The 18,969-nt window shown below is 41.2% G+C and overlaps 1 protein-coding gene across 1 annotated transcript; it reads left to right on the plus strand.

The window, feature by feature from the left end:
* Nucleotides 1-1,763: 1,763 nt before the first annotated feature.
* On the plus strand, nucleotides 1,764-18,343 carry LOC120500350 (cytosolic phospholipase A2 epsilon-like). Its single transcript, XM_039705116.1, has 20 exons — nucleotides 1,764-1,876; nucleotides 4,541-4,613; nucleotides 5,562-5,698; nucleotides 6,096-6,227; nucleotides 7,710-7,750; nucleotides 8,529-8,571; nucleotides 9,198-9,273; nucleotides 9,468-9,637; nucleotides 9,779-9,859; nucleotides 10,566-10,603; nucleotides 11,264-11,399; nucleotides 12,041-12,177; nucleotides 12,567-12,789; nucleotides 13,480-13,594; nucleotides 13,899-14,036; nucleotides 15,290-15,397; nucleotides 15,933-16,124; nucleotides 16,554-16,720; nucleotides 17,140-17,326; nucleotides 17,882-18,343. The coding sequence occupies exons 1-20, from the start codon at nucleotides 1,832-1,834 to the stop codon at nucleotides 18,088-18,090; spliced, it is 2,448 nt and encodes an 815-aa protein (XP_039561050.1). The 5' UTR covers nucleotides 1,764-1,831; the 3' UTR covers nucleotides 18,091-18,343.
* The last annotated feature ends 626 nt before the right edge of the window (nucleotides 18,344-18,969 follow it).

The following is an 18,969-nucleotide window of genomic DNA, read 5'->3' on the forward strand; positions in this document are numbered from 1 at the left end:
TTTAAACATGACTGACATGCCAATGCTGTGACCAACAATTTTCTGTGACCTAATGAAAAATGCATTTCACCAAGCTACAGCATTGAGCTGGCACCCAGAGGAAACATGCCACGTGTGTAGACACAACCCTTCATGGCGTCACAAAATACTGTACCCTATGGCAAAAATTTATTCTACCAAGCTGGCTGTGGTGACTGTTGGTATTATTTTGCAAGGGAATGTGCAAAGGGGATCTGTGCTGGCTGGTGGCAATGTTTGACCATTAAGCTCAAGAATGCTCAGGGAATGAGCATCTTTTTTGCTCAGAGATGCAAACAAGCTGGCTGCAGCTAGTTTGCAGCCAGAGTCAATCTGAGCTAGAAAATGGTGCAGAAGTATTCATGGGTGTGGAGCTAAGCTATGGAAAGTCATTGCTTCAGGACTCCACATCTAAACACAAAAATAATTATAACAAGCCATAGGAAAGGAGAGGGAAGGAATACAATGACTTGAGGAGAGAACCAGCCCTACTGGACCTTTGCTGAGTAGACATAAACCACCATATGAGTGTGCTGCTCTGCATGCCTAGACCTGGGATTGTAGGGATGTGTGGTTCAGAAAGCCTTAAACTATTTTTTGCAATAACCAGGTTAGTCTGAGAGCAATAGTGTTCTCTTTTTTTTTTTCATTAGCTGTCTTATTGTATCTGCTTACTGTCACAGATAACCTAAATTCAATTTATAAACTGTTGCTGTATCTTATTGCAGAGTATATATTTCTTGGGCTTTGAGGTCTTGCTAAGTTGAAATTTCAGTGCTCAGGTAAAAGGGCATCCTTCTCTTATGTTTAGTTTTAAACCTACTATTGGCCAGTATAGAGGAAAGTGACTCAAACACAGTACTTCCACCTGCTATAGAGGCAAAGGTATTTTTTTTCCTGCTTATTTGACCACAGGATTCAGCTTCCTACCATAAGAAAATGGGAGGGGAGTAACTGGTTTTAAGAAACCAGTCAGAGGTGGGGCTCTGAGTCAGTTTATAAAATAGTTGCTCACCTGCACCTGGGACATTTGAACCATTGGTGCCTGTGGAAGCTGGGAGATGTGAGATTGCATTGCCACAGATAACTGTGTGCGGATGCAACAATGGACCAAGATGGCATTTTGTCTCAGGTAAGAAGGATGCAGAGCAAAGCAAGGCATCTGGGATCTCAAGTGGTTGTGCTGCAAGTAGTGCAAAGATGATACTACAGTCCTGACCTACCATTGACTGTAATGACTCTATGCAGGATGAAAAAAGTCAAGGCTTCAAGACCTCAATATTGAAACTTTTAAAGTTATAGTAAACTACAGAAAGAAAAAGAAAACTACTTGGGGAGTAACAGCTTGTTTACAGGGGGAGCATTTTGAATATTTAGGGGTTTTATAAATTTGAGAGACACCATATATGCCACTTCAGAAGAAGTATTATGTAACACAAAGGTGTACTTCAACATGAAAGATTAATAACAGAGTGTGCTTATGGGAGATGGGTTTGCTGTTCCTTTAAGAGCCAGGGCCAGGAGCTGCTTCCCCTCCCCGTGTGTCACGAAGGGCGGACCTTACCTGCCTGCTACGCCTCTGCTCAGCCTTAGTGGGGCAAGCACAGCCCAGGCTGTGGCACCGGGCACCAAAGGAAACCCCGGGTCCTCTCCAGGCAGCACTGACCATGGGCTCCCTGTTCCTGTGGCTCTGAAGTTCTCAGTTCCCAAAGAGGATTGCCTTTAAAAGAAATGATGGTTTTTTCAGGGATAACGTTGGCCCTTCTTGTTCCAGGAGATAATCACTCAAACCTCTCAACAAGGAGACAGAGCTATGCAGCTGAATCCTGATGGGAAACAGTGGACTTCTCTTCCAAAGGTACCACAAAAGATAATTTCAAAAGGAAGCTGTAAAGGGGACTTTCCTGCTGGGTGGAGGCTGGGTGAAAGCAGATAGGGTTCAGCATCTGCCAAACAATGTAATTAGCTACTGTAACCTGTTCAGCTCCCTCCATGAGACACTGTCCCACTTATCACTTTGATCATTCTACTTACATAGTCTTTGCTTCATGTTAAATTCCTCGTGTGGCTTCCTGTCCTTGGCACATGGGAAACAATGTCTGTTTAAACAAGACTGATATGTTTAAAAGGGTGGGTTTCAATAGGTTTTCTCTGTAAATGTCTTACTAAAGCACAAGGACAAGTTTCCTGCCAGTGTAGACAGCAAGAGCTGGGAAATTATGGCATTTATTCTCATAATAGTGTGGCAGAATCTTAAAGTGGATTTTCAACACCTTATTTCCTGAATTAACTCCTCTTCTGGCCTCTAGTGAAAACTAATAGGTTTCCAGGAGCCTTCAGACATGAAGTCTCTCCTCTAGGAAATGAGAGGACTAGATGTGCTAGTAAAGATTTTTACCTTTCCTCTCTCTAGTTTGAGGCCATTTAGTAATAATTAGGAAATCTCCCTTGTTCTGTTTTGTGATGAGTAAAGTTGCTGAGCAGCAAGTGGTGTTCTCACAGTTTAAGGAACAGCCAATCTTTTTTTGATTAGCTGAATGGAAAACCCAAAGATGAGAAAACATACCCTGCAATACAACTCTCTACACTTCAGGGATTGCAGCAGTTTCAGAAGAACACATCAAACACCTCAAATTTTTTAGGCAAAGCTCACAAGGCTGACAGGATTTTGGTCATTTGTTATTTATAGCTCTGTGATGTCTGAGCCAAGGCTCCTTGGTCATGACAAGGCACATCCACATGCCTGAGTATTTTATTCAATCTGCACTGCCTTCTTGATGCATTGGGATTACCACGTGGCTCCAGGGGATTTGATCCATGAAACTGAGTTGAGCCCTTCCGGGAATTGCCTTCTCCAAAGCCAGTCACTGGCAGCATCAGTTACTGGTTCTGTAATTACTGAGCACTTTCTGTACCTGCCTCATTTCTGTGCCTTTAGGAGTTAGGTTGTAGACATGAAATTAACTGCCCTTGGTAGTCTGATCCACAGCTGCTCTTGGGACCCTTAGCAGTGGTTTGACACCCTTGATTTGCACACCCGGTGACCTGGTGTGCAGCTGCACAGCACAAATATTCTTGGTGCCTTTTCCCAGAGCAGGATACTTTGGTTACTTGAAGGCTGATTTTACCTGTTTCTTCATTAGGCCACTTGCTAACTGCCTCCAGTCTCAACATCATTGTATTCATTAGCCCTGGCTGCCTGCATTGATACACTCAGATTAAACATTTGGAGAGACTTCACATGGACATACATTCCATTAAGCCTATGAGCACTGATGCACTTCCTTTTTTGTGAATGGACATTATCAACAGAGCACATAGCAAATTGTTCTGCTCAGACAGTCCAGATAAAAGTCTTGCTCAGCTTTCCTGCACTGCCTGTGTCACACTTCTTTCTCAGTGTGTCTGATGAGGTCAGTGTCACGCTAATGCTGCTACAGGGCTGGCAATGGTCTTTTATAGTCATTTTGCAGTATAGGTGAAGTCTTTACCTGTCCATGGCCCTGTAGCTGTGCTATGTGTCTTTCAGGTCTTTTGGAGCAAAATTTTCCTGCGGCTTTATATTCCAGTATGTTGTGTCTTTTCCCTCCTCTCCATGATGGTAGAAATAATAAGTTATGTGGAAGATATTTATTTGTTTATTTTATGGTAAAGAGAGAGGAGATACAAACTCATATCTCCAATATGAGGTCAGAACAGCAATATGAGAGGCTAAGAAGTCATGCAGGAGGTCAGAAACATGGGCTAATATGAAAGAGGGAAGCCACAAGAAAAAACAAGGGCTTCTTATCAGGTGTGAAACACTGTTTACACTTCTTAGGCAAAAGAGTGCAAAGAAGCTTGAGATGTGAAGAGTTTACATACTTCAAAACTAGAGAGAAATTTCTCACAAGAAGTCAGAGGGGACCTTAGCTCTAGAGGGCAGCTATACCCCCGTAAATGAAAAACTCATGCATAGTAAGTAGCATGGTGGAAGCTCAAAGCAGCATTCTCTCAGATCTTAAAATCAGTTTGGGGATCAGAGGTCAGCATTTATCTCTGCAGAGTTACTGTACATTTAAAAGAGCAGGAAAATGAGAAAATCGTATCTCATAGCCCAGGAGACCAAATATATGTAATGACGGGATAGAAAGTAATTACCACAATAATAGTTTCATCACTTGAAAAAGGTCTAAAGCATATCTAAATTTTTTACCTTGGAAATTTAAAAAATAAATTGTCTCCCAAGCTGGGACTGAATCTTAGCACTTTGTGCAGCCAGTTTTTAGATAAGAAACAAATAAATGCTCTAATAAGATAAATCCTTATGTCATGCTACAGAAGAAAAGAAGTATTTCAGTCTAGTACTTCATTTAGATGTTAGCAGGAAAACAAATGTATTGGCTGTTTCATAATCAAATAGAAAATTTAAATTGTTCCTGAGTTGGGAGTTTATCTCTCTTGATCACATCTGTCTCCTAAATATGCTATCTAACTTTAGTATTCATTCCTGTCTTTTGTGTGTTTGTTTTTTTCCCTGCAGATAGAATCCTCTCTGTGTTACTTACTGACTGTAAGAGTCATAAGAGCAAGAAATATCCACCAGGCAGATGTCCGTAAGTATCTGTAGTTCTCTGTAGAGGAGCTCATGGAGGTCCCTCTCACCTCCATGGGTAATAGCTAATCCTGCTCCAATAAAAGGTGCTTTCTGGATTTCTTCAATGAATGGTGACAGTTCTTTTGTTGGTGTGCTGTTCCAGCAGTGAACATAGAGTGTGTTGCTCTTCTTTGCATCAGCCCTTGTTCTGAGCTGAGGTAACTCTGTAAGGTCACAGCTTTGCCTGTCACACATATTTCTCTGTGTCCCTAAAAGGTGCAGTAAAAGCTCTGCAATCTGTTGGAATAAAAAAAAATGTGGAAAGATCTCCCATGTTTTCCTCTGCAGTATATTTATGTGACAAAGAATACAAAATGGTTGCATTAATTGAGTAAACACTGAAATATGGGAAGACTTGTCTCAAATTTAGCTTCAAAGTATTGAAAGTTTTCTCAATGCTAAGTAATCCAAACTACCATACCCTAATTCTCTGTGTGCCATTCCCAGATAAAAGCCCATCAGGTGTTGTTACATTTTGTAGCTCCTCTGGCTTCTGCTGGCCTGGAACCAAAATATAATAGAAGATTGTATCTTATGCAGAAATCAGAAAGCTTTTTCTTATTGTTCTGTTTGGCTAAATGAGAAGATATCACTTTGTTTCCTTAATGTTTGCTGCATTTGTCCTGGATTTTTTTATCCTTGGCTAGACTTACTGTTTGATGACATAGAAGGATGAGAAACCTTTTTGAATCTATGTTCTATATTTCTAATTACATTTATTTAAAGAAGAGTCATGCCACCCTTCCTTTTTCTCTATTCTCCCAACCTAAATCGTATGGTTTATGTTGAACAAATATGCTGTTTTTTATCATAGTGTCTCTCTTTGAAAGTAGAACTTCATATCTTCAATTAACTCTTTCTTCTAGAGCAAATGCTCATTTTAGGTGTGTTTGTGTTTTTAATACAGTGAGCCAAACTGATTGCTACGTGAGCCTGTGGCTGCCAACTGCATCAAACAAAAAATTTCAGACTAAAGCTGTCAAGAATTGCAAAGATCCAGTCTGGAATGAAACCTTCTACTTCAGGATCCAGAGTCAGGTCAAGGTATTGAACTGGGACTTTTCTGGTAACTGACCAAGGGAGTTACTGAGAGTTTTTATACTTTTGCAAAGGGACTTAAGCAATTTTCTCAAGAGGCAAGGACAGATACAGAAAGATGTGAGAATAACTCATACCTCATGATGGTTTTCCATGCTATGCAAGGTGATTGTCTCTCTCAGCCATGGGTAGAATATGGCATTTGAAATGTCTGTGATTTCCTCTCATTCCACCTCATAGGTGCTGACATGGACTTGATTTCCTCTCCACTTCCTTCCCTTCTTGTTCTTTTTCTTTATGTCCTCCCACTTCTCACAACAGCTAACTAAAACAGTTGTCCTCAGGATCTCTTCTTTCGAATAAAACCTGACATATTTCTAAAGTAGTTTCCTTCCTTTCCCAGAATGTGCTGGAGCTGGCACTCTATGATAAGGATGTGGTTACTCAGGATGACCACCTCTTCACAGTGTACTTTGACATAGCCAAACTTTCCCTGGGAGAGGAAGTCTTCATGCACTTCAAGTGTGATTCACAGGTGAGGTCTGAAATGAGAAATTGGCAAGAATGTGTTTGTTAACTTTTCTGCTTAAAATGTTATTTGTACAATTTTGCCTTTTTTCTTTGTTATGTTCCAGCTGCCTAGCCACATAAAAATAAGTTGGTTTTCACTCTGACATGGGAAAATCTCTTCACTCGTGGATCTGTAGGCACACTGAAGGGTTTGGTGTTGGTCACAGAGGCTCACCAGTTTCAGGTGTATTGGCAAAATTGTCACTTTGCTGAGCCTGTCCCCATCAAGGGTCACGGAGAGCGTCCATGCCAGTAGCTGATGCTTTTAATATAACCTATTACTTAGCCTAGCAATTAGGAAGTAAAAACTCTGTGATCAGAACTAAATGTCAAACCAGACTAGTTGCTAATTATGGAATGTGGCATGGGTGTTTAAATAAAGTCTAAGTTATGCCACCCAGCTTGCCAGCAAGAAATAATCCTTGAAATCTTCCTTGAATGTCCAGGGAGACTGAAAGTTGTACACCCCATTTCCCACTATGTTCTGTCTATCATTCTCCTTTTCCAGTTCCCTTCCAGTTTCTTGTGCATCTGCAATGTGCCACTTAGTTGAGGAATTACCTTATCTACACACACCCAAGCTCCACTGCACTTCATTGTCTTTAAATGTCTTATTTGGCAATTTAGTTCCTTGCAAAATACCAAAGGAGCAGTGTGTGGGCTTCACTAAGCTCTGGTGAAATTAAAACCTTGGCTAGTTGTAACCCAGCTGATCACTTTGAGTGGTTACAGGTGCCATATCCAAGGCTTTTCTTTTTGTGTTTGCACAGCTACACCAGTTAGAGCTCATACTCTTCAAGCCTTTGTAAATTTTTTTGTCCTCTATTATTAACTTCTAGATGTCTTTAATTCAGTGGGTAATTTGAACAACTAAGTAGCCTACAGCATGATCTCACTTTGCTGTTCGTCATCCCTTCTGTCTCTACTTTTGTTTTCCTCTTGCCTGTGCTTTCTTTCCCCTGAGGATTATACTCTTTTTCACCACTTCATAGACCAGGCCTTCATGTGAAATTTACCTCTGTTCCAAAGCCCTCAACTGTTGCCAGACCAAGGGATTTTCCTCTTCCACAGCTGTTTTGCATGTCACCATTTCTCTTCCTGACACCAGAAGGTTTTGGCTCTCCCCTTCAGCACATCTCCTTGCCTTTTGCTGGCAGACTCAGAAGGAGACAACATCTCTTCCTAGGTCCGTCCCATAAGCCCCAGCAGAAGCAGGAAAGCCAATTTCTGTGTTAAAAACTGCTATGATAGCCATCCGCAAGCTTCCTATCAGTAGAGAATCTTGAGGCTCAAGACACACAGATGTGGGGTGGTGTGTGCCTCTGTTTTAAATGCTCTGCTGGTCACAAACAGAACATGCATTCCCAGATGGTGAAAATGAGACCTTGCATTATGAGAATTGCCAATAAACTAGTATCAAAATAATTTTCCTTTCTTTATTTTCCAGCGACAAGAGGAGTTGGAGGTGGGATTTGCCTTGGATAATATGTGAGTAAACATGAAATGCAACATTGCCTGGAACAAAAAGAAACAGCAATTCAGAGGCATGAAATAATTTAGTCTGATTATTCAGAGTGCATCATTCCCAAGGTATCTGTGCTATGAGCTGTGTTGACAAATGGGTGAATGCCAGAATGACCTTCCGTGAATTTCAGGCAAACAGGGAGAACACCCTGAAACCTTTTCTTTGTCAAATGTAGTGAACATTATTTTAGACCAGAATGTTGCTGGTTTGTTATACGCTTGTGTTTGAGATCAGGCAAGAGGGTCCGTCTCCCTTTGAAACACAGCATGGAATAATGCACTGGATTTCTGATCCGGTGCCTTTATTGTTCCATAGTCCAAGAAAGCATGTTTTTGTTTTTTGTTTTTTTTTTTTTTAAGTGGGTTCCATGAAACCATCCTTGGCCAGTGCCTTTATTGTTCCATAGTCCAACAAAGCATGTTTTTGTTTTTTGGTTTTTTTTTTAAAGTGGGTTCCATGAAACCATCCTTGGCCTTAGCTTGGGGCTCAGCATAAAATCGCTACATGGTTTGGCCTCGGAGCACCTTTGGCAATTTTTTTTGCTGACTCCAGGACTGGATGAGCCAGTAGGGTGACAATTGTGCCTTAACATAGTAGAGTGAGGAAACTTGTACAACAAGTCTCCTGGGACTTTTCTTTCAAATCCAATATGCAGGTAAAATCAGGAGAAGGGTGGGGCTCATGAACTATACTGTAATTTTAATGAGTTATTGTAAATGCATTTGTGTTTCTGTTTCCTAGTTCAGGCCCTCCTGAAACCATCATTACTAATGGAGTGCTAGTGGTAAGTGTTGTATTTCATCACCTTTCTTGTCCTGTTGCCACACTTGTTTCACTTGACTCATGGTCATCAGGACAACATACCCCTTGACTGAGACAGCCAGCACTGAAACATTGCCATTTCCCACTTCATCATGACACATCCTTGTGGATGGCACCTCTGGAGACACTGTGGCTGGAACAGCATGGAGATCCCCCATCCCAGCATCCCTTTGCTATTGCAAAGGAAACACATGGTTTAGGTCTGAGACATCAGTGCAGCAGTGAATTCTTCCTTAGACATCACTCCTCCCAAATTCCCATATTGCCAAAGTGAGAGGGTTTTTCCTGTCCCATGCACATATAATTTCCCACATTCATAACAGTGCTTTTTACACAGGGACTTCCCATCCCTGACATTTTCTCATTTATTACCTTTGCTTCCTCATGAATCATGTTTAAAACAATCCTCACATCCCTGGGATCCTGAAAGTACTGTTTTTCACTTTGTCCTCATCTCCCTTCTGCAAGCCCTGTTCATCCACACTACACTCCTGCCTTGCCCTGGTTGTGTCCCTTTTAGACTAGGAAACAGAATGTCATATTGGAAAATTCCCTGCCATGACGTATTTTACTGTTCACATCTTACAGTCTCGCAAAATCTGCTGCTTGGAAGTTCAGGTGGTTGAGAAGAAGAAGAAGAAGAAGAAAAAGGAGAAGAAATCAAGTAAGGTTATTTCTCCATCAGCTATTTTTAACTGATGTGCTAATATTATGAGCACAATTGGCTTAATGTAAGAATTGAAAAGCCCCAACAAATCCAAAACATGAGAACAGCCTTGTGATACATTCTTTAAGACCTTTTGTTACCAATTTTGATGAGAAAACTAATCTCTGTCTGTTTTTGTGTCATTACCTTAGAAAAAGAATTCTCCTTTAAAGTGCAAGGCTCTTATGAAGGCACCCAGGACATTGTGCTGGGATCTAATCTGGTCTTCAGCTCCTCCTCTCCTGCCAAATTCCACTATGCCAGATACAAGCAGCCAACACTGGATGTTACACTACCAGGGAAGAAAGGATCTCCCTCCTCGGTATGTTACAAGTGAGCTTTAAAAAACATAATAGTGGCATGTAAAATATTAGACACCATAAATAGACACTATTAATTTGCATTGTGGGCAGAGATTAACATTCCTTACAATATAAACCTGGGTTTGTTTGTATTTTTTCAGCACTCATGTGTGTATGATACAGGCTCTCCAAATGTGGAGCTTCATTCCATTCCAAGTGGAAAAAACATCATCTTAGCAGAGGTGAGTGCCTGCTCTTTTAGTGGGAGAGGCTGAGAAACCTGGATGTGGAAGTCTGCATCCCCCTGATGGTACTTTCTGCCAATGAAAGCCTGCAGACAAAAATATCACAGCCTAACAGTTGTAGGTCTTTCAGCAATTAGGCCAGGTTGTGCCTTGTTTTGGTTGAATAGAGGTGGGCATCTTGCTATTCCATGCTGGTATTACTTCACATGAATGTTGAAGCTCTGCTCTTCCCCTTCTCACACACCAGTGGGGCACCTGAACTGACTGAGGTAGCGTCAGACTCCTGCTGATGCTGACGATGCTTTGCAAAGCACTTCTAGATTCATGGTTTAAAAAAATCCATTAGAATGAAAGGATCATGACTGTTGTGGGGTATAAATCACAGAAAGGGGAACAAATACTGCTGTGTAATCATAGTCCCAGCTGGCTGTCTAAGAGGTACTGTTAGTAGAGATTAGTAATTTGTACATTATCGTGACTCTGTAAACAGGAGTTATCCTCAGATATTACTTTTACTAGACAACATTAAAAATTATTGAACAGCTTCCCTTTCAGTAAAACACTACAGTTAATTTGCATAGGATTATTTGAGCTCCTGGTTTGTACCCACATTGCTAAGATGGCACAAGATAAAACTCCTCCTCAGGCTGCAGGGAAAAAGCAGGTTGTCAACACTCACATTGTTCACATTCTTGCTTTCCAGGATAAAAGATTCGATTTATATGCGAAGGCAGAAGACTGGTAAGAGACTTGGCCACTCTTGGAGGTTAACTTTTACTAAGCTGGGCTCATCTCACCCTAGGCTCTTTACTGGGGAGGAGGCACGGCAGGACTGTAGGTGGTGTGTGGCATTCACGTGAGCTGGAAGTAACTGCATGTAGTGTAGTGTAATACATGTAGATAACCCAAATTGATATGTGAATAATGAAAAAAATGCATAAAATAGAAAAAATAATATTAGAAGTCAATTATGCTACCTGGTGTTACGCTCAGCACAGTCTTTTACCTTTTCTTTAACACTGGGCTAGAGCACAGCCGGTCACATGGCATTGTTAATTATGAAGTAGGAAAAATTTCTCCCTAATTCAAGAAAGTATGAGAAGTTTTTCCTATAGCTCTCAGTTCACTAAGATATTAGAGAATCCAGACAGCAGGTATCTCAGAAATTAGCTGCAGGAATGTCTTTTCTTAGGTTTTATTTTGATAGCTGCTTAGAAATTTATCAGTCCTTTTTTCTATCCTTCTTTCATGCAGCATTTTATACTTCCTTGGGAGTGTAGGAAAGGGACCTCCTGTAAATGCAGTATTTTGTGGATCAGATTCATTTTATTACATTGGAAACTCTGAGTTTGTCTACGAACAATAAAATGGAATATTCTTTTTTCCTGATCTCTGCTTCAGCCCAGACCACCTTGATGTGCGTTTAGGATTTGACCTCTGCATACAAGAACAAGACTTTCTCTGCAAAAGGAAGACTTATGTTATTCCTGCTCTGAAGAAGGTTCTGCAGCTGGAACAGGATCTGCTGGAACATGAGGTCTGTATGGAAAACATTTAAAACATCTCACCAGTGCTTAGCAGTGAGAGCTTAATGGCACAATACCACCTCTTTTTCTTCACAGTTAAAATTTTTTCTGATATTTCCTCATCTTAAAACTTAGGTATACCTCCAATACTGTCCCATACCTCTAAATTCACCCTGCTGTTTGTGTCCTTTGCAGTTGCTATCCTGAGTTTAACCTTTTTCCTACTACACTTCCTTGGAAGCCAGACAAATATTCGTAATATAGGAATGGCTTCTTCCACACTCTTTACTGTCATAATCCTTGTTGATAGTCCCTCTTCTCTTCAGCCTGTGAGCTTTCTTTTTAATTCCTGTTTTTCAACTGATTTTTTTCTCTTTTACTGTCTCTTTTGGTTTGAATTAATTCATTTTGATTTGTTTCATACCAAACATCTCTGTTGAACACATTGGAGACAAGTGTCAGATATCTAATGGTCATGGCTTCTATTCCTGTTCTCCTTTATAAAATAAATAGTAGGTTATATTTCAGTAGAAATCATTCAGAAAAGAGTCTGTGGCTGGGCACTCGTGGTTGTGCCAGGCTTTGGGTATCACACTGCAGTCAAGTGCAGCCACCGTGTGACGCTGGCCCTTTCTGTCCCTGTGTTGCACAGAGCCCAGTGGTGGCCATCATGACCACGGGAGGAGGGATGAGATCCTTGACTGCACTCTATGGCAGCCTGAGGGGGCTCAAGAAGCTCAATGTCTTGGACTGTGCCACCTACCTGACTGGCTTGTCTGGTACTACATGGTGAGTGGCCCTTGGCTGGAGGCTCCCTCATGATGCCAAATGCTGAAGGAGGCCGGGGCTGATGTACTGTAGTTTACCTATAATAACTTCTCAGCAGTCCTACTTCTTCCAAAATAGACAGAATGAAGTCTTTTCGTGGGGGAAAGTCACATAATTTGCAACTACATGAAAAGAAGTGTTTTTCTAAGAATGGTTTATGGAAAATTGTTCATGCTGGTTTGACAGGGGTAATGACTGTGACTTCAAAGGGAACATGACAGTTTTATAGGGAATTGAAGAAAAGAAACGTTAGCCAAGAACTTAAGCCAGAAACATTAAACGTAGCTATTGCCTACCTCAAGCTTTGGTGTGGTTTTTATCCCTCTTCAATATGTATTTCCTCTTCCTAGGACTATGTCAAACTTGTACAGAGATGCTGACTGGTCACGAAAGGATCTCGACAAGCAAATCAGCGAGGCTCGAAAACATATGACAAAATGCAAAATAAATTCCTTTTCCTTGGAACATTTGAAGTATTACAAAAAGCAGCTGTGCCAGAGGAAAAGAGAGGGCCGCAAAACGTCTTTTATAGATCTCTGGGGGCTTGTCCTGGAGTCTTTTTTGCATGATGGGGTACAGTATATCATAAAGCAGCATTTACTGTGGCTTAGCATTTTCTAAAAATTTATTTCTGGAGAAGATATTTTTCTGTTGGCTCTGAGAAAAGCAGTTTGTTACAACACTGTGCAAGCAAATGCACAGCCATTTCCAAAACATTTGGTGCCAGTCTTGTAGATACACATCCATGGTGGAAATCAGCATTCTTGCTTGTGAAATTTTGGATATGTTTTTCTGAGAATTCCAAGACTAACATTTTGAAACAGTATTACAGCTTAAGATTTTTTTTTTATATTCTGGAAATTACTTGTTTAGAAATAACAAAATTGCGGACATTAGGCATGCCCATGAGAGGTGTTAACAAAAGGACATGCAGAGTTTTGAAAGGTGTGAGGTCTTCCATAAAGGTGCAGCACAATGCAATAACATGTTTTATATCAAAAGTATTGCTTTCTGGTCTTTGTGATTTCTTTCCATTTTCATCTGAATGCATCGTCAAATAATCTGGCATCAGATTGGATGGCTGCAGGTATTTTAGTAGCAGAATGTCTATGGGAATTTTGAAAAATATGGAACATTTCAGAATATAAGCCGAGGACACATTATACATTAGAGGCAGGAGTTTTTCTGCCCTGCAGGCGTAGATGCAGAGAATATTGCCATGCTAATTTTTATCTCAGTGTAACCGTATTTCTGGAATCACAGAAAGACAACCACAGACTCTCTGATCAGCAACGGGCCATTGACCGTGGTCAGAACCCACTTCCCATCTACACTGCAATCAATGTCAAGAACAACTACAGCACTCTGGATTTCAAAGGTGGGAGTCATTTGTCTTTATATTTAAGGTGGTAAATCGTGGAACAGTCTTTTAAGACAGCCTAAAAACCCCCTCTTATTTGAAGACCAGATTCTCAGCTGATGTGTATTCATATACTACCCTTGTGGTCAGGTAAAAGTTTGACTGTCTATGCAACAGACTCAAAAATATTCCAAAGCCTTTCCATGTCCATGAGTTTTCAGTTGCAGCATGCTTATAACTCGTTGCTATTGGTCCAAAATATTAGACTCAAAAATTATTTTGAGGGTTATAATAGCATTGCTCTCTGGGCTCTTTTTTACAGAGTGGGTGGAGTTCACCCCATATGAGGTGGGATTGCAAAAATATGGAGTTTTTGTTCGCACTGAGGATTTTGGCAGTGAGTTCTTCATGGGACGATTGATGAAAAAGGTCCCTGAATCCAGGATCTGCTTCTTGGAAGGTAAGCTGTTAAAAAACAACAAATTATTTTATTGCTTGTTTTGTTTTGGGGGTTTAGGTTTGGGGTTTTTTTATGTTTTGGTTGTTTGTTTTTTTTAATTTGAGCTGTATAAACTACACTCTAGTAAAGTATTTTTGCAGGACTAACATGGCAGTTTCACCAGAGAGGATAAATATCTCTTTGCTGAATTAATACTTACTATAATGGATTCAGTTTACAGTAAAGAAGAAAATTCAAAGGGACCATCAAATAGTGATTTACACTTTTAAGCCTAGTTTTGAATTAAAATATAGTATGGCTTCCAGTACAACAATTAAATTGAGGTCCTTGGGAATCCATGGTTCAGCCCGTGCTACCCCATAAGGGTGAACTTCTGAGCCTATTTCCTGTCCCATGGATAGTCAGTATTTTGTATGCTCCCTAGAAACATTTCACCAGGGCCTTCAGGCTGATTCTGCACTGCATCAGGGTGTGTTTGAGCATGCCAGGCTCTCCTGCTCCAGAGGAGCAGGCCACATGTCCCTGGCTCCAGTTTCCACAGTGCCTGTGCAAGGCTGGAGGGAAAACAACACAGCCATCCTTGAAACATTTTTGCTGTTGACTGCAGCGGAGCATGGTTATGTGTTCTCCTGACAAATAGACAAGCTTGTCTGTGACTGACTTCACAAGCAAACTTCTCTCGGACTGCCCACTTCACTGAGCAGGAAGGAGACACAGCTATTTTAGCCTCAGTCTGTGCTGGATTGTCACACATTGTCACGCTCCCTGAATGAAAAAAACAGTGAGACCTTGTGCCCTAATGGATAACCAAAGAAATTGCTTTTCAAGCTCAAAAATTCCTGGTCAAAACTGATCCCTTGGTGTGTTAACAGGCTTATTCTCAAAAAGGGAATCCTACAAAAGCAGAGGCTGTAAGATTATGTTGTAGTTATGCCCTTATCAATATAGTTCCACATCAAATCTCTTGGACTGCAGATTTCATCCTTTCTTTTTATACAAGCTTCATGATACTTGGGTTTTTTTTTTCCTAAAAAACAAATTCCTTTTTAATTCACAAAGATCTCCATCCCTAAGTAACATAAGACAAAAACTGGATACAAAAAAATAAGGTCTAAAAACCAGCAGCCAAATAAAAATGGCACATCATGCTTTTAAAATCAAATGACAAAAAACAAACTAGACAAGTTTCATCACAGCAGTTTGAGATTCGTGATATGTGAATGTTTGAGTTAGAAAGCTCTTTTCTTTTACAGGCATATGGAGTAGTTTATTTTCATTCAATGTGTTATATATCTGGAATTTGTCCCATTCATCAGAAGATTTCTGGCACAGATGGACCCGGGATCATATTGACAATATAGGTAAACGGCCATACTTCTTTTTCACTGTGTATTTATTGTGAAATGGAGTTATATGTCTCATAATGCAAAGTACATATAAATAATTTAAAATTTCTGGTCCTGTCATCTATCAGGGGTCAACACTGATGCTGGTAAATGATTAAAATGTTCAGAAATAATAAGATTGATCAGTGAATTATTAATAAAGCAGAATTATTTTGGCTGCTTCAAGTGGGAGCTACAGTAATACAAAGAAGTCAATACCTGTCTTTTTCCAAAGCCTGCATTCAGTCTGTTCCACAAATGTGTGTATGTCTGGAGCAGGCTTTTATTGCTGCTTGACACTGTGTTTTGGGGGGTTTTTATCCAAGCCCAGACTGTGTTTGGAAATGGTATTTATCTAGTTAGGGTAGCTTCTCATTTTCTGTTTTGTTTGGACACCTATGCTTGGTGGTCCTTTAAAAAAGAGAAAACATCAGGGTTAATTACTTCCTTGGCTGGTTGAGGGCTGGCCCTGCTCCAGGCAGGTGGAATTTAACCTCTTTTCTGCGGGCAGAGGAGGAGCCCACGCTGCCCGTGAAGCCGCAGGAGCTGCGGACGCGGCTGTTCACGCCGCCCGGGCCCCTGGGCAGCGCCCTGCGCGCTGCGCTCGTCGACCGCGTCTGCATCGCCCAGGAGCACAGCTTCCTCAAGGGCCTCCAGATGCACGACGACTACCTGGAGAACACGCACTTCTGCAGGTGGAAAGGTAACTGGAGACCTGTGGGGAGACAATAAACCAGCTGAACCAAACAACCCCCCAAATTTGATACTACTGGGGCTGGAGGCCAGGCAGAATCTCTATTAGATCTATGATTGATCATGCTGCAGGACGTAGCAGGGTGTGGTGTTGAGTTACGTGTCAGTGGTTTGCCGGTGGCACTCACCTCTGGAGGCTGGGCCACCAGGTCCTTTCTCTTTTCCAAGACACACTCGGTGGGGAGGCACGGTAAACCCCCTTCATGAATGTTGTTACTGCAGCTCCAACGCTGAGAGGGCAGAAGAGAAGGGATATGGCAAACCTCCCTTCCCCAAGGACTGTAAACAGTTGAGGCTCTGTGGACCTGGTGTAAGGGTGGAAAAACAGGCCAGCAAGTTTTGTGGTATTGCACTTACAGCAAGAATGTTTTTCTTTCAGATACTGTGTTAGACACATTTCCCAACCAGCTGACACAGTCAGATGAATTCCTGTCTCTGGTAGATACTGGATTTTTCATCAATACAAGCATCATGCCACTTTTAAAACCAGAGAGAAAGGTGGATGTCATCCTGCATTTAAATTACAGTGCAGGATCCCAGATACAGGTGAGACTATTAGAAACAGTCTTTATGTCTTCTTCTATATGTGTGTATATATATATATATTATATGTATACTTACAATTTTTTAACACTTAGGTGCTTTTTATATTGGTCCTACTAAAAGTCTTAACCTTTAGCATTTTTAGCTTAATGATGAAGTGCAATACATCTTTTATAGGCTGCACGTGGTCTTGTTTGTTTTTCTTATATGATAAACTGTATTGTGCTAAGACTCAGGAAAACAAAAAAAAGAGAAAAAAATCGCAAAAAAACTTCTGTCTAGTGTCACAGTGCTTTTGATTAGGGGTTAAGAGCTTTTACACAAGCAACTTAGAAAATGTCTACTTTATTATTGGACTCCAAGAAATTCTGAGCCTTAAAATGCTATTTTAAGTCTTACTACTGCTCTGTTCCTTTATCCAGGCTTTGGACCAGACCTGCAAGTACTGCTCTGAGCAGGGCATCGTTTTTCCCAGGGTGGACTTGAGTGAAGAAGACAGGAAAAAGCTGAAGGAGTGTTACCTCTTTGATGGTGCTGAGACTCCAGGAGCACCAGTACTGCTATTTTTCCCACTAGTTAATGATACCTTCCAAAAATACAAAGCACCAGGCAAGTACTCAAACATGTTAAAAAGAAGTTTTACATCATGGACAGCTTATTAAAAGGAATATATTTAATACTCCAACTCCTGAACTTCGCTGTTGACTCTTTTCAGTACATCAAACGTTTCTGTTGCTTAATTACTTTAGCCATGTGAGATTTGATGCCGGGGCTGTGATGTTTCAATCCCTAAACTAGTTATCTTGCAGGTAATTAACTTTCTGGTAACTTTGATGTATCTACTAATCTGTACATCCATAGATACATGCTGTAGTTACTTTCAGGTACAGCTAAGAACCAGGCTGCAGACCCATGTGAAAATAATCACCCTTTTTTGTCCCCTCATCCTGTGAAGCCACTGGTATGCACTTGAGCCAGGGACTGAGCTGCCAATTTGAATAAGAATTATTTGGTTGTTTTTTTTAAATTAAAGCCAAACGAGTAATTTACACTGTGAACTCTCTGTGGAGAAATACTTCCTTTCCTTCCTCTGTTAAGAGTTTGCTTGTTTATGGCCAGCATGTTTATTTCTCTCAGCAGTGATTTCTCACCCCTTCCTCGTAGGTCAGAAGCGCTCAGAGTCAGAGATGGAAGATGGCAAAGTTGATCTCTACGGCTGCTGTTCCCCATATTCAACATATTCCCTTCAATACACTGAGAAAGCGTATGACTGCCTGGTTCAGCTGGGTGAATACAACATCCTCAACAATGAAGACCTCATTATACAGGCCTTGCGCACAGCAGTGGCACGGAAAAGGCAGATGAAGAAATAATGCCAGACTAGACAGGGTGCTTTTAAGTCCTTTAACCTGCTGAGAGACTGAAAGTCTCTTACTATTAGCCAGCAGGCTTCAAAGCATTCCTGCTCAATCCCACTAAATGGTAATCTCAGGTGAACAAAAAAAGACTGAAGAAAAACTTTTTCTCCAAAGAATTTCACTGCAGAAATCATTGCAATTCAGTAAAACAATGGAGTATGAATCATTGTATGGTACAGAGGATGGGCAGCCACGAAGTAAAAGGTGCTAAAATATAATAAACATGGTGCTTGTTGCCCTGGGAAAGAGCTTTAAGTGTTTAAGCCTGACATCTTCAGGGCAGACCACATTAAAAGCATATTTTATTAACTTGGCTTGTGTTTTTTATTTGCAAGGTGGTGCTGAGACAAGCAGCAACCATTGGGACAGGTTTGTGACAAGCAGCAACCATTGTGGCAGGTATCATGGCATGCTGCTTGCTTAGAGAAAAGCACATGCAGTATGGAGAATAGCACTGTGGAAAGGGACAGAAGGACCTGGGGGTCTGTGGCTAGCTGGATATGAGCCAGCAGTGCCCTGGCAGCCACAAGGGCCAAGCTTGTCCTGGGGCGCATCAGGCCCAGCATCACCAGCCAGGCAAGGGAGGGGATTGTCCCACTCTTCTCTGCACTGAGGTGGCCTCACCTCTAGTCCTTGGCGTGATTTTAGTTACTAAAATGTGACAAGATAGATATTAAACTGTGAGAGAGTGTCCAAACAAGGGCATTGAAACCATTAAGGGCCTTGAAGGGAAGCTGTGTGAGGGGTGACTGAGGTCACTTGGTCTGTCCAGCCTGGAGAGGAGGAGAGAGGAGAGGAGGGGACACTTCATTGCAGTCTGCAGTGTAAATGTCT

Source organism: Passer montanus, unplaced genomic scaffold (assembly GCF_014805655.1).
Source record: "Passer montanus isolate IOZ18808 unplaced genomic scaffold, ASM1480565v1 scaffold18, whole genome shotgun sequence".
NCBI lineage: Eukaryota > Metazoa > Chordata > Aves > Passeriformes > Passeridae > Passer > Passer montanus.

Excerpts from the sequence above, each read along its gene's own strand:
- LOC120500350 (XM_039705116.1), top strand. The coding sequence starts at position 1,832 with ATGCAGCTGAATCCTGATGGGAAACAGTGGACTTCTCTTCCAAAG. Across the intron at positions 4,614-5,561 it reads TATCCACCAGGCAGATGTCC|TGAGCCAAACTGATTGCTAC; the intron begins GTAAGTATCTGT and ends TTTTTAATACAG. Across the intron at positions 5,699-6,095 it reads GGATCCAGAGTCAGGTCAAG|AATGTGCTGGAGCTGGCACT; the intron begins GTATTGAACTGG and ends TTCCTTTCCCAG.